This window comes from Notolepis coatsorum (genome assembly GCF_963971535.1).
Source record: "Notolepis coatsorum genome assembly, contig: SUPER_8_unloc_1, whole genome shotgun sequence".
In the NCBI taxonomy this organism is placed as follows: Eukaryota; Metazoa; Chordata; class Actinopteri; order Aulopiformes; family Paralepididae; genus Notolepis; species Notolepis coatsorum.
In genome coordinates, this window is record NW_028174873.1 from 538,629 (window position 1) to 564,116 (window position 25,488).

The 25,488-nt window shown below is 40.1% G+C and overlaps 1 protein-coding gene across 1 annotated transcript in view; it reads right to left on the bottom strand.

Annotated features, from left to right (window-relative positions):
- The window catches only part of LOC311233915 (ribosomal protein S6 kinase-related protein-like), a gene marked incomplete at both ends in the record, with an annotated part of 105,570 nt that overhangs the window by 57,409 nt on the left and 22,673 nt on the right, over nucleotides 1–25,488 (bottom strand). The window contains one exon of the mRNA XM_084338371.1: nucleotides 10,969–11,057. Within this exon, the coding sequence (XP_084194497.1) occupies nucleotides 10,969–11,057 (89 nt within the window). The remainder of the gene's footprint in view (nucleotides 1–10,968; nucleotides 11,058–25,488) is intronic.

Consider the following 25,488-nt stretch of genomic DNA (forward strand, 5'->3'; position numbering starts at 1 on the left):
CAGCTTGTCCGGGACCCCTGTGACGACCTGAGGTACCAGCAGCTGGTCGGCCACAGGGAGAAGGGTTCTCAGTCTCCGCGACATAAGCCGCTGTGCAGGGCTGCACTGCATACCCTCAGTGGGTGTGTTTCTCCAATGTAAAATGGCCTTCCAGGGGTCCTCTCTGGCCCGGTCTGTCTTTCTGCACAGGCTCTTCACAATCTTTACCGCAGACTCCGCTTTGCCGTTAGCCTTCGGGTGCCTCGGTGAGGACATAACGTGCTCAAAGCCCCACTCCCTCGCAAACGCCCGGAACTCCCCACCGGCAAACTGGCCCCCACCATCAGAAATGGCCCTGTCTGGGACCCCGTGGCGAGCAAACTGTGCCTTGCATCGTCGGATCGTGGTGTCCGCTGACAGGTCAGGGAGCAAGTCGACCTCCCAGAAGTCCGAATAGTGGTCCACCACAAGAAGAAAGTTCTGTGCTGCATAGCTGTACAGGTCCATGCTTACCAGCTGCCAGGGCCGTGTGGGGAGCGGGTGTGACATCATAGTCTCTTTCTGTTGTTCGTGTGCATACTCATTGCACACGGAGCACTGCTGTACGTAATCTTTGACTTCCCCTTGCATGCCGGGCCAGTACAGTGTATCACGAGCCTGTCTGTAGCACGCCTCGGCCCCCACATGGTTGTAGTGGATCCGTCTCAGCATTTCCGGACGCATAGCTTTCGGAATTATGATGCGCTGACTCCTGTAGAGCACGCCATCCTGTGCACTTATCTCGTCCCTGATGGCCCAATAGTCCCGGACGGCTAAAGGGGTCTCCTCTCTGTGGTCTGGCCATCCCTTCAGCATGACTGACTTGAGTGTTTGCAGACACACATCCTCCTCAGTGTGTGTTCGAATCTGTGCCAGACGTTGGCTGCTGACGTTCAGATAGTCCGCCTGCCGAATGGCAGCCGTGTCCCACTGCTCCTGCCGCATGCTGCAGACCATTTCCCGTCTGTACAGTGTATCTGTTCTCTGTGGTGGGGTGGTGGCTCTGCTGAGTGTGTCACTTATGTACATTTCGGGGCCTGGCTTGTACACCACCGCCAGGGAGTAGTTCTGCAGTGTGAGGAGCATGCTCTGAAGGCGCTTTGGCGCACTGAGGAGAGGCTTAGTGAAGATGGACACCAACGGGCGGTGGTCGGTCTCTGCAGTCACATCACCCCTCCCATATAGGAAGTAGTGGAAGCGTTGACAGGCGAATACGATGCTTAGACACTCCTTTTCTATTTGTGCATAATTTTGCTCCGTTTGGGTCAATGCACGAGAGGCAAATGCGACAAACTGTCCCCCCTGAAGCAAGCAGCAGCCCAGACCCGTCTGACTGGAGTCGCTCTGTACGGTGACCGGCTTGTGGACGTCATAGTACCTTAGGACTGGCACCGCCGTGATCAGAGCCTTGATTTCCTTCATGGCGGCCTCATGTTTGGGCAGCCAGTGCCACATCACATCTTTGTCGAGCAGTCTCCTCAGAGGCTCACATACCGCTGACAAGCGTGGCATGAATCTCGACAGGTAGTTCACAAACCCAACACATCGCTGGACCCCTTTTGCGTCTGTGGGGTTTGGCATGTCCAGAACCGCCCTGACCTTGTCAGGGTCAACCTTGAGGCCCTCTGCGGACAGTATGTGGCCGTGGAAGCGGACCTCCTTCAGTCGAAACTGCAGCTTTTTCAGGCCCAGTCTCAGCTTTACCTCTCTGCATCTGTCCATCAGAGCGACGAGGTTCGTGTCATGGTCGTGGTTGGCCTCATCCTCTGTGTCCCCACAGCCCACTATGAGGATATCATCAGCTATGGGCTCAATCCCCGTCAAGCCAGCCAGCAGCTCATGCTGCTTTCTTTGGTACAGCTCTGGAGCCACTGACACACCGAAAGGGAGTTTTAGCCAACGTTTCCTACCCCACGGTGTCCAGAACGTTGTCATCAGGCTGCTCTCTTCGTCCAAACGGCACTGTAAAAATGCATCCCGTGCATCCACCAGCGTGAATATACGTGCCTTTGGCAGCTTATACAGCACGTCATCCAAAGTGGGCATCAGGTAATGGGACCGTTTCAGAGCTCGGTTAAGGGGCTTTGGGTCTATACACAGTCTCAATTTGTCTGGCCTTTTCACTATGACCAGATTGCTAATCCAGTCCGTGGGTCGAGTGACTGTGGTCAAGTGCCCATCTTCTTCATATTTATCCAGCTGTGCTTTACCAGCTGCCTTCAGGGCCACTGGAACGTTCCTGGGAGCACACTGCACCGGCGCCACCGTGCTGTCCAGCTCAAAGTGAATATCACCGGGCAGAGACTCAACAGGGCTGGTGAACACATCATGGTAGGTGCTGACGAGCCACTCTTTGGTCAGTGACACCTTCCTGCAGTGCTCCACTTTATTCAGCTCCTCAGGAATGGTGAAGCGTATCAGACCAAGCCTCTCACATGTCTCCCCCGAAAGCAAGGGCCTCTGGCCAGTATGTACGACTTCAAAGTCCAGTCGGTGCGTCTTACCCCTAATGACGCATTGTGTGCTGTACACCCCCAACGAGCTCATCCACTCACTGTTGTAAAGTTTCAGTTTGATGAAGCTCTTCTGAAGGGGTGTTCTAGGTGCCAGTCTTGACTTGTCCTTGATGCTCATCACATTGCATGTGGCTCCCGAGTCGAGCTGGCACCTTTGGAGGCCTTTTTGCAGTGGTAGGTTGACCTTGAGTGTTCACAGCCCCCACGCTCTCTACTGTGTACACCTCTCTCTCCTCCCGGTCGCTGTCCTCCCGTTCCCCTGGCCATGGGTCATCCACAGCATTTAACTGGCGAGCCTGCTGGCCTCTTTTCATGCAAACTTTTGCAAAATGGTTAGCCGTGCCACATGAACGGCATGATTTACCAAAGGCGGGGCACTGGTCACGCCCACGTTTGTGCCGTGTGCCACAGTACTTGCATTCACCAGTGTCTCTCATGTTCTGTGGCTGTGCCGATGTGTTGGCCTCGGATGGCCTGCTGGCAGGCCTCCGTCCATATCGCTGCCCTTGTGTGGCGGTAACGCTGTCCCCAGGCCCGGAGCTGCCGCTGCCCAGAGACATGGTCTTTAACCTACTGTCCATGACCTCAGCTGCTCGACAAATACTGATGGCCTGATCCAATTTAAGGTCCTTTTCTCTTAATAAGCGCCGTCTAGCGCCCTCATCAGTTATCCGTAGGACAATACTGTCTCTTATGAGTTCATCTTTAATAGCTCCATATTCACAAGAGGCAGCCTTTTCTCTCAGTCTTGTAACAAAAGCATCAAACAGCTCTCCATCCTCCTGTTTCAAGTTGCCAAAAACGTACCTCTCGAATATCACGTTCTTAGCCGGTGTGAAGTATTGCTGCAGTGCTGTCAGAATAGCCCCCACATCTTTTTGTTGCTCCACGGTGAGTCCCAGGTTGTGTTTATAAATATGACGACAGTCGTTCCCCATTAACCGTCTGAGCGCCGCCGCCTGTACTGGCTTTTCCTTCTCGCTGAGCCCGGTCGCAAGCAGATAGTCCTCGAACTCTGCTTGAAAGCTCACCCAGTTGCCGTGAATGTCTCCCGTCATCTTCATTGGCTCCGGAGGCGGAATGCTGGATGCCATTGTCGCCACAAACTCTCACCCAAACAACACATAAACGTCCGCTGTTATTGCAAACAGCTGTTTCGGGCCGTATATAAATCCTCTTTGGGTCCTCCTAGTTCCACTCCTGACACCATGTTTGTAAGTGTAGCTGTACAATAAAAGAGTCGAGTCGCGCTGGTTCTTAATGCCGTGTATTGCCAAGCAACAAGTAAACAAACCACACCTTCCCCAGGAAGTGAGACACGTCATATATCATACAGGCACCGGCCCAGCACGCCCACAAGGCGGAGCTGTAGCCCAGCCTGTAACAGAGGCAGTGGTTAAAGTGGTCTCTGCTTCTGGGGCCACTGGGAACTGTGGGAGGAGGCAGTGGTGCTTCTGGGGCGACTGGGAACTGTGGGAGGAGGCAGTGGTTAAAGTGGTCTCTGCTTCTGGGGCGACTGGGAACTGTGGGAGGAGGCAGTGGTTAAAGTGGTCTCTGCTTCTGGGGCCACTGGGAACTGTGGGAGGAGGCAGTGGTTAAAGTGGTCTCTGCTTCTGGGGCCACTGGGAACTGTGGGAGGAGGCAGTGGTTAAAGTGGTCTCTGCTTCTGGAGCCACTGGGAACTGTGGGAGGAGGCAGTGGTTAAAGTGGTCTCTGCTTCTGGGGCGACTGGGAACTGTGGGAGGAGGCAGTGGTTAAAGTGGTCTCTGCTTCTGGGGCGACTGGGAACTGTGGGAGGAGGCAGTGGTTAAAGTGGTCTGCTCCTGGGGCGACTGGGAACTGTGGGAGGAGGCAGTGGTTAAAGTGGTCTCTGCTTCTGGGGCCACTGGGAACTGTGGGAGGAGGCAGTGGTTAAAGTGGTCTCTGCTTCTGGGGCCACTGGGAACTATGGGAGGAGGCAGTGGTTAAAGTGGTCTGCTCCTGGGGCGACTGGGAACTGTGGGAGGAGGCAGTGGTTAAAGTGGTCTCTGCTTCTGGGGCGACTGGGAACTGTGGGAGGAGGCAGTGGTTAAAGTGGTCTCTGCTTCTGGGGCGACTGGGAACTGTGGGAGGAGGCAGTGGTTAAAGTGGTCTCTGCTTCTGGGGCCACTGGGAACTGTGGGAGGAGGCAGTGGTTAAAGTGGTCTCTGCTTCTGGGGCCACTGGGAACTATGGGAGGAGGCAGTGGTTAAAGTGGTCTGCTCCTGGGGCGACTGGGAACTGTGGGAGGAGGCAGTGGTTAAAGTGGTCTCTGCTTCTGGGGCGACTGGGAACTGTGGGAGGAGGCAGTGGTTAAAGTGGTCTCTGCTTCTGGGGCGACTGGGAACTGTGGGAGGAGGCAGTGGTTAAAGTGGTCTGAACTGTGGGAGGAGGCAGTGGTTAAAGTGGTCTGAACTGTGGGAGGAGGCAGTGGTTAAAGTGGTCTGAACTGTGGGAGGAGGCAGTGGTTAAAGTGGTCTGAACTGTGGGAGGAGGCAGTGGTTAAAGTGGTCTGAACTGTGGGAGGAGGCAGTGGTTAAAGTGGTCTGAACTGTGGGAGGAGGCAGTGGTTAAAGTGGTCTGAACTGTGGGAGGAGGCAGTGGTTAAAGTGGTCTGAACTGTGGGAGGAGGCAGTGGTTAAAGTGGTCTGAACTGTGGGAGGAGGCAGTGGTTAAAGTGGTCTGAACTGTGGGAGGAGGCAGTGGTTAAAGTGGTCTGAACTGTGGGAGGAGGCAGTGGTTAAAGTGGTCTGAACTGTGGGAGGAGGCAGTGGTTAAAGTGGTCTGAACTGTGGGAGGAGGCAGTGGTTAAAGTGGTCTGAACTGTGGGAGGAGGCAGTGGTTAAAGTGGTCTGAACTGTGGGAGGAGGCAGTGGTTAGAGTGGTCTGTGGGAGGAGGCAGTGAAAACCACATCAAATACTGTGCATATAATAAACATATAATATAATCCAAAGTCCAATACCCAAAGATAAATAGGTAGCACCATACGAAGATGAGCAATAGCTAAGCCTAAGAGTATTCCTGTGGTTTACTACGGTATTACTATAGTATTCCCGTGGTATATTATATAATTACTATTGTATTCCTGTGGTATATTATGGTATTACTATAGTATTCCTGTGGTATATTATGGTATTACTATAGTATTCCTGTGGTATATTATGGTATTACTATAGTATTCCTGTGGTATATTATGGTATTACTATAGTATTCCTGTGGTATATTATGGTATTACTATAGTATTCCTGTGGTATACTACAGAATTGCTATAGTATTCCCGTAGTATACTATGTATTGCTATAGTATTCCCGTGGTATACTACAGTATTGTTTTAGTATTCCTTTTTTTTTTTTTTTACTGTTTTCTCCCCGTCCCAATTTAGTTGTTATGCCAATTCCCCCCCCCCCCCCCCCCCCCCCCTACCTGGTTGTTGTGCGCATGTTCCTCCTACTGGTCGGTACAAGGGGACCTTGAAGTATCCGCACGCTTCTTCTGACACGCGCGGCGACAGCCAGTGGCTCTCTTCTCACCTGGCAGCGAGGGCTCTCATTGGTGAAGTGTAACATGTGGGAGGTCACGCTGCCTTCCTCAAGTCCTGCCTCCGCTGAGCAAGCGCCCAGACCTGACCTGTAGGCGTCGCTGTCCACAACGCCAGATTACCACACACGACTTCCCCTCCCCCTAACCCAGCCAACGGGTTAGTATAGCGATCAGCCCAAGCCCCAAGCAATGCCGACTCCGGGAGTCGAGACCGCAGCCTCTTGCATTGGTGACGAGCGCAATCTCCGCTACGCCACCTGACCGCCACTTGTTTTAGTATTCCCGTGGTATACTACAGTATTGTTTTAGTATTCCTGTGGTATACTACAGTATTGTTTTAGTGTTCCTGTGGTATACTACAGTATTGTTTTAGTGTTCCTGTGGTATACTACAGTATTGTTTTAGTATTCCTGTGGTATACTACAGTATTGTTTTAGTATTCATGTGGTATACTACAGTATTGTTTTAGTATTCCTGTGGTATACTACAGTATTGTTTTAGTATTCCTGTGGTATACTACAGTATTGTTTTAGTATTCCTGTGGTATACTACAGTATTGTTTTAGTATTCCTGTGGTATACTACAGTATTGTTTTAGTATTCCTGTGGTATACTACAGTATTGTTTTAGTATTCATGTGGTTTACTACAGTATTGTTTTAGTATTCCTGTGGTATACTACAGTATTGTTTTAGTATTCATGTGGTATACTACAGTATTGTTTTAGTATTCCTGTGGTATACTACAGTATTGTTTTAGTATTCATGTGGTTTACTACAGTATTGTTTTAGTATTCCTGTGGTATACTACAGTATTGTTTTAGTATTCCTGTGGTATACTACAGTATTGTTTTAGTATTCCTGTGGTATACTACAGTATTGTTTTAGTATTCATGTGGTTTACTACAGTATTGTTTTAGTGTTCCTGTGGTATACTACAGTATTGTTTTAGTATTCATGTGGTATACTACAGTATTGTTTTAGTATTCCTGTGGTATACTACAGTATTGTTTTAGTATTCCTGTGGTATACTACAGTATTGTTTTAGTATTCCTGTGGTATACTACAGTATTGTTTTAGTATTCCTGTGGTATACTACAGTATTGTTTTAGTATTCCTGTGGTATACTACAGTATTGTTTTAGTATTCATGTGGTATACTACAGTATTGTTTTAGTATTCCTGTGGTATACTACAGTATTGTTTTAGTATTCATGTGGTTTACTACAGTATTGTTTTAGTATTCCTGTGGTTTACTACAGTATTGTTTTAGTATTCATGTGGTATACTACAGTATTGTTTTAGTATTCCTGTGGTATACTACAGTATTGTTTTAGTATTCCTGTGGTATACTACAGTATTGTTTTAGTATTCATGTGGTTTACTACAGTATTGTTTTAGTATTCCTGTGGTTTACTACAGTATTGTTTTAGTATTCCCGTGGTATACTACAGTATTGTTTTAGTATTCATGTGGTTTACTACAGTATTGTTTTAGTATTCCTGTGGTATACTACAGTATTGTTTTAGTGTTCCTGTGGTATACTACAGTATTGTTTTAGTATTCCTGTGGTATACTACAGTATTGTTTTAGTGTTCCTGTGGTATACTACAGTATTGTTTTAGTATTCCTGTGGTATACTACAGTATTGTTTTAGTATTCATGTGGTTTACTACAGTATTGTTTTAGTATTCATGTGGTTTACTACAGTATTGTTTTAGTATTCCTGTGGTATACTACAGTATTGTTTTAGTATTCCTGTGGTATACTACAGTATTGTTTTAGTATTCATGTGGTATACTACAGTATTGTTTTAGTATTCCTACAGTATTACTATAGTATTCCTACAGTATTACTATAGTATTCCTACAGTATTACTACAGTATTCCTACAGTATTACTATAGTATTCCTACAGTATTACTATAGTATTCCTACAGTATTACTATAGTATTCCTACAGTATTACTATAGTATTCCAACAGTATTGTTTTAGTATTCCTACAGTATTACTATAGTATTCCTACAGTATTACTATAGTATTCCTACAGTATTACTATAGTATTCCTACAGTATTACTATAGTATTCCTACAGTATTACTATAGTATTCCTACAGTATTACTATAGTATTCCTGTGGTATACTACAGTATTCCTACAGTATTACTATAGTATTCCTACAGTATTACTATAGTATTCCTACAGTATTACTATAGTATTCCTACAGTATTACTATAGTATTCCTACAGTATTAATATAGTATTCCTACAGTATTAATATAGTATTCCTACAGTATTACTATAGTATTCCTACAGTATTACTATAGTATTCCTACAGTATTAATATAGTATTCCTACAGTATTACTATAGTATTCCTGTGGTATACTACAGTATTCCTACAGTATTACTATAGTATTCCTACAGTATTACTATAGTATTCCTACAGTATTACTATAGTATTCCTACAGTATTACTATAGTATTCCTACAGTATTACTATAGTATTCCTACAGTATTAATATAGTATTCCTACAGTATTAATATAGTATTCCTACAGTATTAATATAGTATTCCTACAGTATTACTATAGTATTCCTACAGTATTACTATAGTATTCCTACAGTATTACTATAGTATACCTACAGTATTAATATAGTATTCCTACAGTATTACTATAGTATTCCTACAGTATTACTATAGTATTCCTACAGTATTACTATAGTATTCCTACAGTATTACTATAGTATTCCTACAGTATTACTATAGTATACCTACAGTATTAATATAGTATTCCTACAGTATTACTATAGTATTCCTACAGTATTACTATAGTATACCTACAGTATTAATATAGTATTCCTACAGTATTACTATAGTATTCCTACAGTATTACTATAGTATTCCTACAGTATTACTATAGTATTCCTACAGTATTACTATAGTATACCTACAGTATTAATATAGTATTCCTACAGTATTACTATAGTATTCCTACAGTATTACTATAGTATTCCTACAGTATTAATATAGTATTCCTACAGTATTACTATAGTATTCCTGTGGTATACTACAGTATTCCTACAGTATTACTATAGTATTCCTACAGTATTACTATAGTATTCCTACAGTATTACTATAGTATTCCTATAGTATTCCTACAGTATTACTATAGTATTCCTACAGTATTACTATAGTATTCCTACAGTATTACTATAGTATACCTACAGTATTAATATAGTATTCCTACAGTATTACTATAGTATTCCTACAGTATTAGTATACCTACAGTATTAATATAGTATTCCTACAGTATTACTATAGTATTCCTACAGTATTACTATAGTATTCCTACAGTATTACTATAGTATTCCTACAGTATTACTATAGTATTCCTACAGTATTACTATAGTATACCTACAGTATTAATATAGTATTCCTACAGTATTAATATAGTATTCCTACAGTATTACTATAGTATTCCTACAGTATTACTATAGTATACCTACAGTATTAATATAGTATTCCTACAGTATTACTATAGTATTCCTACAGTATTACTATAGTATTCCTACAGTATTACTATAGTATTCCTACAGTATTACTATAGTATACCTACAGTATTAATATAGTATTCCTACAGTATTACTATAGTATTCCTACAGTATTACTATAGTATACCTACAGTATTAATATAGTATTCCTACAGTATTACTATAGTATTCCTACAGTATTACTATAGTATTCCTACAGTATAAAGGCGTGTGCTACCTGCTACCTCGTTACCTTTGGGTAATGGACAAACTATAACCATAAACAAACAAACAAACAACAAACCAACACTGAGGCGGTGACTCCTCTCGTACCAAGATGTATAAATAGTCCTCTTCCTATGCATGGTTTCATGTTATATTTATATATATATATATGGACATTAAAATTTGATTATGTCACAAAGAAACTCACCGTAACTATTACTAATTCATCACGTCATACAGATAAAACGCCCCCCCACACATACACAAAACCCCCCATCCACCAACACACACTCACACATACACAAAACCCCCCATCCACCAACACACACACACACATACACAAAACCCCCCATCCACCAACACACACTCACACATACACAAAACCCCCCATCCACCAACACACACTCACACATACACAAAACCCCCCATCCACCAACACACACTCACACATACACAAAACCCCCCATCCACCAACACACACACACACATACACAAAACCCCCCATCCACCAACACACACTCACACAAACACAAAACCCCCCATCCACCAACACACACTCACACAAACACAAAACCCCCCATCCACCAACACACACTCACACAAACACAAAACCCCCCATCCACCAACACACACACACACATACACAAAACCCCCCATCCACCAACACACACTCACACAAACACAAAACCCCCCATCCACCAACACACACTCACACATACACAAAACCCCCCATCCACCAACACACACTCACACATACACAAAACCCCCCATCCACCAACACACACACACACACATACACAAAACCCCCCATCCACCAACACACATACACAAAACCCCCCATCCACCAACACACACACACACATACACAAAACCCCCCATCCACCAACACACACTCACACAAACACACAATCTCCCATCCACCAAGACACACTCACACAAAAACCACACACCCACACACACACACACACACACACACACACACACACACACACCCACACACACACACACCCACACACACACACACACACACACACACACACACACACACTGCTACAATGTGGATGATGCAGCAGACACACACGTGTCCTCTCTCTCAAACATGATGACATCACACACTGCAGGATCATACCTTCCCGGTAGCCAATGAGAAGAGCAGGATCCCCAGGGACCACCAGTCCGCTGCGTGGCTGTATGGCCCCCCACTCAGCACCTCTGGGGCTGGGAGACAGAGCGTGTTCAGACACGCCCCCCGGCAGCTTTAAAGGCCCAATACGTAATCATAATGTAAACCAATGGGTAACCCTCCGCCCAAAAAAGATATATACTATTAGGGGTGTAACGATGCAACCTCACAACAACGATTAATTTCGATTACGATTATTCAGGCAACGATTCAATGCATCATGAAATCTCTTCATTTGACCACGATTCGATTCGATTTCGATTAATCTTCGATAAATTTTCCATCAGTTAAGTGGCATATGACATTTACATTTTGTGTCTGTAAAAGGTTTGTTTACAATTGGTCATTATCTGAAACCATTGGAGTAAAACATTTCCAAAATATTCCACCTATAATACAGATCAAACTTTTTTGTGAATTTAACCCACATTTAGTTATTTAGTCAAGATCAATATTCTGATTGGGGCTTTAATAGCAGCGTGCAGAAAACATACAGTCTGTCTGTGTGTCTGTGGTGCAGCATCAGCTGCTGTCGTGGTGAACTGCAGAGGCAGCCACGCCCTCCTGTACTATTATTATATATACTGCAGCTACACCTTCCTGTACTATTATTATATATACTGCAGCCACGCCCTCCTGTACTATTATTATATATACTGCAGCTACACCTTCCTGTACTATTATTATATATACTGCAGCTACACCCTCCTGTACTATTATTATATATACTGCAGCTACACCCTCCTGTACTATTATTATATATACTGCAGCTACACCTTCCTGTACTATTATTATATATACTGCAGCTACACCCTCCTGTACTATTATTATATATACTGCAGCTACACCTTCCTGTACTATTATTATATATACTGCAGCTACACCTTCCTGTACTATTATTATATATACTGCAGCTACACCTTCCTGTACTATTATTATATATACTGCAGCTACACCCTCCTGTACTATTATTATATATACTGCAACCACGCCCTCCTGTACTATTATTATATATACTGCAGCTACACCTTCCTGTACTATTATTATATATACTGCAGCTACACCCTCCTGTACTATTATTATATATACTGCAGCTATACCCTCCTGTACTATTATTATATATACTGCAGCTACACCCTCCTGTACTATTATTATATATACTGCAGCTATACCCTCCTGTACTATTATTATATATACTGCAGCTACACCCTCCTGTACTATTATTATATATACTGCAGCTACACCTTCCTGTACTATTATTATATATACTGCAGCTACACCTTCCTGTACTATTATTATATATACTGCAGCTACACCTTCCTGTACTATTATTATATATACTGCAGCTACACCTTCCTGTACTATTATTATATATACTGCAGCCACGCCCTCCTGTACTATTATTATATATACTGCAACCACGCCCTCCTGTACTATTATTATATATACTGCAGCTACACCCTCCTGTACTATTATTATATATACTGCAGCTACACCCTCCTGTACTATTATTATATATACTGCAGCTACACCCTCCTGTACTATTATTATATATACTGCAACCACGCCCTCCTGTACTATTATTATATATACTGCAGCTACACCCTCCTGTACTATTATTATATATACTGCAACCACGCCCTCCTGTACTATTATTATATATACTGCAACCACGCCCTCCTGTACTATTATTATATATACTGCAGCTACACCCTCCTGTACTATTATTATATATACTGCAGCTACACCCTCCTGTACTATTATTATATATACTGCAGCTACACCCTCCTGTACTATTATTATATATACTGCAGCTACACCTTCCTGTACTATTATTATATATACTGCAGCTACACCCTCCTGTACTATTATTATATATACTGCAACCACGCCCTCCTGTACTATTATTATATATACTGCAGCTACACCTTCCTGTACTATTATTATATATACTGCAGCTACACCCTCCTGTACTATTATTATATATACTGCAGCTACACCCTCCTGTACTATTATTATATATACTGCAACCACGCCCTCCTGTACTATTATTATATATACTGCAGCTACACCTTCCTGTACTATTATTATATATACTGCAGCTACGCCCTCCTGTACTATTATTATATATACTGCAACCACACCCTCCTGTACTATTATTATATATACTGCAACCACGCCCTCCTGTACTATTATTATATATACTGCAGCTACACCCTCCTGTACTATTATTATATATACTGCAACCACGCCCTCCTGTACTATTATTATATATACTGCAACCACGCCCTCCTGTACTATTATTATATATACTGCAGCTACACCTTCCTGTACTATTATTATATATACTGCAACCACGCCCTCCTGTACTATTATTATATATACTGCAGCTACACCCTCCTGTACTATTATTATATATACTGCAGCTACACCCTCCTGTACTATTATTATATATACTGCAGCTACACCCTCCTGTACTATTATTATATATACTGCAGCTACACCCTCCTGTACTATTATTATATATACTGCAGCTACACCTTCCTGTACTATTATTATATATACTGCAACCACACCCTCCTGTACTATTATTATATATACTGCAGAGGATGCCACGCCATCCTGTACTATTATTATATATACTGCAACCACGCCCTCCTGTACTATTATTATATATACTGCAACCACGCCCTCCTGTACTATTATTATATATACTGCAGCTACACCTTCCTGTACTATTATTATATATACTGCAACCACGCCCTCCTGTACTATTATTATATATACTGCAACCACGCCCTCCTGTACTATTATTATATATACTGCAGCTACACCTTCCTGTACTATTATTATATATACTGCAGCTACACCTTCCTGTACTATTATTATATATACTGCAACCACGCCCTCCTGTACTATTATTATATATACTGCAACCACGCCCTCCTGTACTATTATTATATATACTGCAACCACGCCCTCCTGTACTATTATTATATATACTGCAACTACACCTTCCTGTACTATTATTATATATACTGCAGCTACACCTTCCTGTACTATTATTATATATACTGCAACCACGCCCTCCTGTACTATTATTATATATACTGCAACCACGCCCTCCTGTACTATTATTATATATACTGCAGCTACACCTTCCTGTACTATTATTATATATACTGCAACCACGCCCTCCTGTACTATTATTATATATACTGCAGCTACGCCCTCCTGTACTATTATTATATATACTGCAACCACACCCTCCTGTACTATTATTATATATACTGCAACCACGCCCTCCTGTACTATTATTATATATACTGCAACCACGCCCTCCTGTACTATTATTATATATACTGCAACCACGCCCTCCTGTACTATTATTATATATACTGCAGCTACACCCTCCTGTACTATTATTATATATACTGCAGCTACACCTTCCTGTACTATTATTATATATACTGCAACCACGCCCTCCTGTACTATTATTATATATACTGCAACCACGCCCTCCTGTACTATTATTATATATACTGCAACCACGCCCTCCTGTACTATTATTATATATACTGCAACCACGCCCTCCTGTACTATTATTATATATACTGCAGCTACACCCTCCTGTACTATTATTATATATACTGCAGCTACACCTTCCTGTACTATTATTATATATACTGCAACCACGCCCTCCTGTACTATTATTATATATACTGCAACCACGCCCTCCTGTACTATTATTATATATACTGCAACCACGCCCTCCTGTACTATTATTATATATACTGCAGCTACACCTTCCTGTACTATTATTATATATACTGCAACCACACCCTCCTGTACTATTATTATATATACTGCAACCACGCCCTCCTGTACTATTATTATATATACTGCAACCACGCCCTCCTGTACTATTATTATATATACTGCAGCTACACCCTCCTGTACTATTATTATATATACTGCAGCTACACCCTCCTGTACTATTATTATATATACTGCAACCACGCCCTCCTGTACTATTATTATATATACTGCAACTACACCTTCCTGTACTATTATTATATATACTGCAACCACGCCCTCCTGTACTATTATTATATATACTGCAGCTACACCCTCCTGTACTATTATTATATATACTGCAACCACGCCCTCCTGTACTATTATTATATATACTGCAGCTACACCCTCCTGTACTATTATTATATATACTGCAGCTACACCCTCCTGTACTATTATTATATATACTGCAGCTACACCTTCCTGTACTATTATTATATATACTGCAGCTACACCTTCCTGTACTATTATTATATATACTGCAGCTACACCTTCCTGTACTATTATTATATATACTGCAGCTACACCCTCCTGTACTATTATTATATATACTGCAACCACGCCCTCCTGTACTATTATTATATATACTGCAGCTACACCTTCCTGTACTATTATTATATATACTGCAGCTACACCCTCCTGTACTATTATTATATATACTGCAGCTATACCCTCCTGTACTATTATTATATATACTGCAACCACACCCTCCTGTACTATTATTATATATACTGCAGCTACACCCTCCTGTACTATTATTATATATACTGCAGCTATACCCTCCTGTACTATTATTATATATACTGCAGCTACACCTTCCTGTACTATTATTATATATACTGCAGCCACGCCCTCCTGTACTATTATTATATATACTGCAACCACGCCCTCCTGTACTATTATTATATATACTGCAGCTACACCCTCCTGTACTATTATTATATATACTGCAGCTACACCCTCCTGTACTATTATTATATATACTGCAACCACGCCCTCCTGTACTATTATTATATATACTGCAGCTACACCTTCCTGTACTATTATTATATATACTGCAGCTACACCCTCCTGTACTATTATTATATATACTGCAACCACGCCCTCCTGTACTATTATTATATATACTGCAACCACGCCCTCCTGTACTATTATTATATATACTGCAGCTACACCCTCCTTTACTATTATTATATATACTGCAGCTACACCTTCCTGTACTATTATTATATATACTGCAGCTACACCCTCCTGTACTATTATTATATATACTGCAACCACGCCCTCCTGTACTATTATTATATATACTGCAGCTACACCTTCCTGTACTATTATTATATATACTGCAGCTACACCCTCCTGTACTATTATTATATATACTGCAGCTACGCCCTCCTGTACTATTATTATATATACTGCAACCACACCCTCCTGTACTATTATTATATATACTGCAACCACGCCCTCCTGTACTATTATTATATATACTGCAGCTACACCCTCCTGTACTATTATTATATATACTGCAACCACGCCCTCCTGTACTATTATTATATATACTGCAACCACGCCCTCCTGTACTATTATTATATATACTGCAGCTACACCCTCCTGTACTATTATTATATATACTGCAACCACGCCCTCCTGTACTATTATTATATATACTGCAGCTACACCCTCCTGTACTATTATTATATATACTGCAGCTACACCCTCCTGTACTATTATTATATATACTGCAGCTACACCCTCCTGTACTATTATTATATATACTGCAGCTACACCCTCCTGTACTATTATTATATATACTGCAGCTACACCCTCCTGTACTATTATTATATATACTGCAGCTACACCCTCCTGTACTATTATTATATATACTGCAGCTACACCTTCCTGTACTATTATTATATATACTGCAACCACACCCTCCTGTACTATTATTATATATACTGCAGAGGATGCCACGCCCTCCTGTACTATTATTATATATACTGCAACCACGCCCTCCTGTACTATTATTATATATACTGCAACCACGCCCTCCTGTACTATTATTATATATACTGCAGCTACACCTTCCTGTACTATTATTATATATACTGCAACCACGCCCTCCTGTACTATTATTATATATACTGCAACCACGCCCTCCTGTACTATTATTATATATACTGCAGCTACACCTTCCTGTACTATTATTATATATACTGCAGCTACACCCTCCTGTACTATTATTATATATACTGCAGCTACACCCTCCTTTACTATTATTATATATACTGCAGCTACACCTTCCTGTACTATTATTATATATACTGCAGCTACACCCTCCTGTACTATTATTATATATACTGCAACCACGCCCTCCTGTACTATTATTATATATACTGCAGCTACACCTTCCTGTACTATTATTATATATACTGCAGCTACACCCTCCTGTACTATTATTATATATACTGCAGCTACGCCCTCCTGTACTATTATTATATATACTGCAACCACACCCTCCTGTACTATTATTATATATACTGCAACCACGCCCTCCTGTACTATTATTATATATACTGCAGCTACACCCTCCTGTACTATTATTATATATACTGCAACCACGCCCTCCTGTACTATTATTATATATACTGCAACCACGCCCTCCTGTACTATTATTATATATACTGCAGCTACACCCTCCTGTACTATTATTATATATACTGCAACCACGCCCTCCTGTACTATTATTATATATACTGCAGCTACACCCTCCTGTACTATTATTATATATACTGCAGCTACACCCTCCTGTACTATTATTATATATACTGCAGCTACACCCTCCTGTACTATTATTATATATACTGCAGCTACACCCTCCTGTACTATTATTATATATACTGCAGCTACACCCTCCTGTACTATTATTATATATACTGCAGCTACACCCTCCTGTACTATTATTATATATACTGCAGCTACACCTTCCTGTACTATTATTATATATACTGCAACCACACCCTCCTGTACTATTATTATATATACTGCAGAGGATGCCACGCCCTCCTGTACTATTATTATATATACTGCAACCACGCCCTCCTGTACTATTATTATATATACTGCAACCACGCCCTCCTGTACTATTATTATATATACTGCAGCTACACCTTCCTGTACTATTATTATATATACTGCAACCACGCCCTCCTGTACTATTATTATATATACTGCAACCACGCCCTCCTGTACTATTATTATATATACTGCAGCTACACCCTCCTGTACTATTATTATATATACTGCAGCTACACCTTCCTGTACTATTATTATATATACTGCAACCACGCCCTCCTGTACTATTATTATATATACTGCAACCACGCCCTCCTGTACTATTATTATATATACTGCAACCACGCCCTCCTGTACTATTATTATATATACTGCAACCACGCCCTCCTGTACTATTATTATATATACTGCAACCACGCCCTCCTGTACTATTATTATATATACTGCAACCACGCCCTCCTGTACTATTATTATATATACTGCAACCACGCCCTCCTGTACTATTATTATATATACTGCAACCACGCCCTCCTGTACTATTATTATATATACTGCAACCACGCCCTCCTGTACTATTATTATATATACTGCAGCTACACCCTTCCTGTACTATTATTATATATACTGCAACCACGCCCTCCTGTACTATTATTATATATACTGCAGCAACGCCCTCCTGTACTATTATTATATATACTGCAACCACACCCTCCTGTACTATTATTATATATACTGCAACCACGCCCTCCTGTACTATTATTATATATACTGCAACCACGCCCTCCTGTACTATTATTATATATACTGCAACCACGCCCTCCTGTACTATTATTATATATACTGCAGCTACACCCTCCTGTACTATTATTATATATACTGCAGCTACACCTTCCTGTACTATTATTATATATACTGCAACCACGCCCTCCTGTACTATTATTATATATACTGCAACCACGCCCTCCTGTACTATTATTATATATACTGCAACCACGCCCTCCTGTACTATTATTATATATACTGCAACCACGCCCTCCTGTACTATTATTATATATACTGCAGCTACACCCTCCTGTACTATTATTATATATACTGCAGCTACACCCTCCTGTACTATTATTATATATACTGCAACCACGCCCTCCTGTACTATTATTATATATACTGCAACTACACCTTCCTGTACTATTATTATATATACTGCAACCACGCCCTCCTGTACTATTATTATATATACTGCAGCTACACCCTCCTGTACTATTATTATATATACTGCAACCACGCCCTCCTGTACTATTATTATATATACTGCAACCACGCCCTCCTGTACTATTATTATATATACTGCAACCACGCCCTCCTGTACTATTATTATATATACTGCAGCTACACCCTCCTGTACTATTATTATATATACTGCAGCTACACCCTCCTGTACTATTATTATATATACTGCAACCACGCCCTCCTGTACTATTATTATATATACTGCAGCTACACCTTCCTGTACTATTATTATATATACTGCAGCTACACCCTCCTGTACTATTATTATATATACTGCAGCTACACCCTCCTGTACTATTATTATATATACTGCAGCTACACCCTCCTGTACTATTATTATATATACTGCAGCTACACCTTCCTGTACTATTATTATATATACTGCAACCACGCCCTCCTGTACTATTATTATATATACTGCAACCACGCCCTCCTGTACTATTATTATATATACTGCAACCACGCCCTCCTGTACTATTATTATATATACTGCAACCACGCCCTCCTGTACTATTATTATATATACTGCAACCACGCCCTCCTGTACTATTATTATATATACTGCAGCTACACCCTCCTGTACTATTATTATATATACTGCAACCACACCCTCCTGTACTATTATTATATATACTGCAACCACGCCCTCCTGTACTATTATTATATATACTGCAGCTACACCCTCCTGTACTATTATTATATATACTGCAACCACGCCCTCCTGTACTATTATTATATATACTGCAGCTACACCTTCCTGTACTATTATTATATATACTGCAGCTACACCCTCCTGTACTATTATTATATATACTGCAGCTACACCCTCCTGTACTATTATTATATATACTGCAACCACGCCCTCCTGTACTATTATTATATATACTGCAACCACGCCCTCCTGTACTATTATTATATATACTGCAACCACGCCCTCCTGTACTATTATTATATATACTGCAGCTACACCCTCCTGTACTATTATTATATATACTGCAACCACGCCCTCCTGTACTATTATTATATATACTGCAACCACGCCCTCCTGTACTATTATTATATATACTGCAGCTACACCCTCCTGTACTATTATTATATATACTGCAGCTACACCTTCCTGTACTATTATTATATATACTGCAGCTACACCCTCCTGTACTATTATTATATATACTGCAACCACGCCCTCCTGTACTATTATTATATATACTGCAACCACGCCCTCCTGTACTATTATTATATATACTGCAACCACGCCCTCCTGTACTATTATTATATATACTGCAGCTACACCTTCCTGTACTATTATTATATATACTGCAACCACACCCTCCTGTACTATTATTATATATACTGCAGCTACACCTTCCTGTACTATTATTATATATACTGCAGCTACACCCTCCTGTACTATTATTATATATACTGCAGCTACACCTTCCTGTACTATTATTATATATACTGCAGCTACACCCTCCTGTACTATTATTATATATACTGCAACCACGCCCTCCTGTACTATTATTATATATACTGCAACTACACCTTCCTGTACTATTATTATATATACTGCAACCACGCCCTCCTGTACTATTATTATATATACTGCAACCACGCCTTCCTGTACTATTATTATATATACTGCAACCACGCCCTCCTGTACTATTATTATATATACTGCAACCACGCCCTCCTGTACTATTATTATATATACTGCAACCACGCCTTCCTGTACTATTATTATATATACTGCAACCACGCCCTCCTGTACTATTATTATATATACTGCAACTACACCCTCCTGTACTATTATTATATATACTGCAGCTACACCCTCCTGTACTATTATTATATATACTGCAGCTACACCTTCCTGTACTATTATTATATATACTGCAACCACGCCCTCCTGTACTATTATTATATATACTGCAGCTACACCTTCCTGTACTATTATTATATATACTGCAACCACGCCCTCCTGTACTATTATTATATATACTGCAACCACGCCCTCCTGTACTATTATTATATATACTGCAACCACGCCTTCCTGTACTATTATTATATATACTGCAACCACGCCCTCCTGTACTATTATTATATATACTGCAACTACACCCTCCTGTACTATTATTATATATACTGCAGCTACACCCTCCTGTACTATTATTATATATACTGCAGCTACACCTTCCTGTACTATTATTATATATACTGCAACCACGCCCTCCTGTACTATTATTATATATACTGCAACTACACCCTCCTGTACTATTATTATATATACTGCAACCACGCCCTCCTGTACTATTATTATATATACTGCAACTACACCTTCCTGTACTATTATTATATATACTGCAACCACGCCCTCCTGTACTATTATTATATATACTGCAGCTACACCTTCCTGTACTATTATTATATATACTGCAACTACACCTTCCTGTACTATTATTATATATACTGCAACCACGCCCTCCTGTACTATTATTATATATACTGCAGCTACACCCTCCTGTACTATTATTATATATACTGCAGCTACACCTTCCTGTACTATTATTATATATACTGCAACCACGCCCTCCTGTACTATTATTATATATACTGCAGCCACGCCTTCCTGTACTATTATTATATATACTGCAACCACGCCCTCCTGTACTATTATTATATATACTGCAACCACGCCTTCCTGTACTATTATTATATATACTGCAGCTACACCTTCCTGTACTATTATTATATATACTGCAACCACGCCCTCCTGTACTATTATTATATATACTGCAGCTACACCCTCCTGTACTATTATTATATATACTGCAGCTACACCTTCCTGTACTATTATTATATATACTGCAGCTACACCCTCCTGTACTATTATTATATATACTGCAGCTACACCTTCCTGTACTATTATTATATATACTGCAGCTACACCCTCCTGTACTATTATTATATATACTGCAACCACGCCCTCCTGTACTATTATTATATATACTGCAACCACACCCTCATGTACTATTATTATATATACTGCAGCTACACCCTCCTGTACTATTATTATATATACTGCAGCTACACCTTCCTGTACTATTATTATATATACTGCAGCTACACCTTCCTGTACTATTATTATATATACTGCAGCTACACCCTCCTGTACTATTATTATATATACTGCAGCTACACCTTCCTGTACTATTATTATATATACTGCAGCTACACCCTCCTGTACTATTATTATATATACTGCAGCTACACCTTCCTGTACTATTATTATATATACTGCAGCTACACCTTCCTGTACTATTATTATATATACTGCAGCTACACCCTCCTGTACTATTATTATATATACTGCAGCTACACCTTCCTGTACTATTATTATATATACTGCAACCACGCCCTCCTGTACTATTATATATACTGCAGCTACACCCTCCTGTACTATTATTATATATACTGCAGCTACACCCTCCTGTACTATTATTATATATACTGCAGCTACACCCTCCTGTACTATTATTATATATACTGCAGCTACACCTTCCTGTACTATTATTATATATACTGCAGCTACACCCTCCTGTACTATTATTATATATACTGCAGCTACACCCTCCTGTACTATTATTATATATACTGCAGCTACACCCTCCTGTACTATTATTATATATACTGCAACCACGCCCTCCTGTACTATTATTATATATACTGCAACCACACCCTCATGTACTATTATTATATATACTGCAGCTACACCCTCCTGTACTATTATTATATATACTGCAGCTACACCTTCCTGTACTATTATTATATATACTGCAGCTACACCTTCCTGTACTATTATTATATATACTGCAGCTACACCCTCCTGTACTATTATTATATATACTGCAGCTACACCTTCCTGTACTATTATTATATATACTGCAGCTACACCCTCCTGTACTATTATTATATATACTGCAGCTACACCTTCCTGTACTATTATTATATATACTGCAGCTACACCTTCCTGTACTATTATTATATATACTGCAGCTACACCCTCCTGTACTATTATTATATATACTGCAGCTACACCTTCCTGTACTATTATTATATATACTGCAACCACGCCCTCCTGTACTATTATTATATATACTGCAGCTACACCCTCCTGTACTATTATTATATATACTGCAGCTACACCCTCCTGTACTATTATTATATATACTGCAGCTACACCTTCCTGTACTATTATTATATATACTGCAGCTACACCTTCCTGTACTATTATTATATATACTGCAGCTACACCCTCCTGTACTATTATTATATATACTGCAGCTACACCCTCCTGTACTATTATTATATATACTGCAGCTACACCCTCCTGTACTATTATTATATATACTGCAGCTACACCTTCCTGTACTATTATTATATATACTGCAGCTACACCTTCCTGTACTATTATTATATATACTGCAGCTACACCCTCCTGTACTATTATTATATATACTGCAGCTACACCTTCCTGTACTATTATTATATATACTGCAGCTACACCTTCCTGTACTATTATTATATATACTGCAGCTACACCCTCCTGTACTATTATTATATATACTGCAGCTACACCTTCCTGTACTATTATTATATATACTGCAGCCACACCCTCCTGTACTATTATTATATATACTGCAGCTACACCCTCCTGTACTATTATTATATATACTGCAGCTACACCTTCCTGTACTATTATTATATATACTGCAGCTACACCCTCCTGTACTATTATTATATATACTGCAGCTACACCTTCCTGTACTATTATTATATATACTGCAACCACGCCCTCCTGTACTATTATTATATATACTGCAGCTACACCCTCCTGTACTATTATTATATATACTGCAGCTACACCTTCCTGTACTATTATTATATATACTGCAGCTACACCCTCCTGTACTATTATTATATATACTGCAGCTACACCTTCCTGTACTATTATTATATATACTGCAGCTACACCCTCCTGTACTATTATTATATATACTGCAGCTACACCTTCCTGTACTATTATTATATATACTGCAGCTACACCTTCCTGTACTATTATTATATATACTGCAGCTACACCCTCCTGTACTATTATTATATATACTGCAGCTACACCCTCCTGTACTATTATTATATATACTGCAGCTACACCTTCCTGTACTATTATTATATATACTGCAGCTACACCCTCCTGTACTATTATTATATATACTGCAGCTACACCCTCCTGTACTATTATTATATATACTGCAGCTATACCCTCCTGTACTATTATTATATATACTGCAGCTACACCTTCCTGTACTATTATTATATATACTGCAGCTACACCCTCCTGTACTATTATTATATATACTGCAGCTACACCCTCCTGTACTATTATTATATATACTGCAGCTACACCTTCCTGTACTATTATTATATATACTGCAGCTACACCCTCCTGTACTATTATTATATATACTGCAGCTACACCTTCCTGTACTATTATTATATATACTGCAACCACGCCCTCCTGTACTATTATTATATATACTGCAGCTACACCCTCCTGTACTATTATTATATATACTGCAGCTACACCTTCCTGTACTATTATTATATATACTGCAGCTACACCCTCCTGTACTATTATTATATATACTGCAGCTACACCCTCCTGTACTATTATTATATATACTGCAGCTACACCTTCCTGTACTATTATTATATATACTGCAGCTACACCTTCCTGTACTATTATTATATATACTGCAGCTACACCCTCCTGTACTATTATTATATATACTGCAGCTACACCCTCCTGTACTATTATTATATATACTGCAGCTACACCTTCCTGTACTATTATTATATATACTGCAGCTACACCCTCCTGTACTATTATTATATATACTGCAGCTACACCTTCCTGTACTATTATTATATATACTGCAGCTACACCTTCCTGTACTATTATTATATATACTGCAGCTACACCCTCCTGTACTATTATTATATATACTGCAACCACGCCCTCCTGTACTATTATTATATATACTGCAACCACGCCCTCCTGTACTATTATTATATATACTGCAGCTACACCCTCCTGTACTATTATTACTAGGGATGTCTGATATTATCGGCCAATATTGGCATTAAAATGTAATATCGGCAATTATCGGTTTTCAAATAATTTTATTTTTA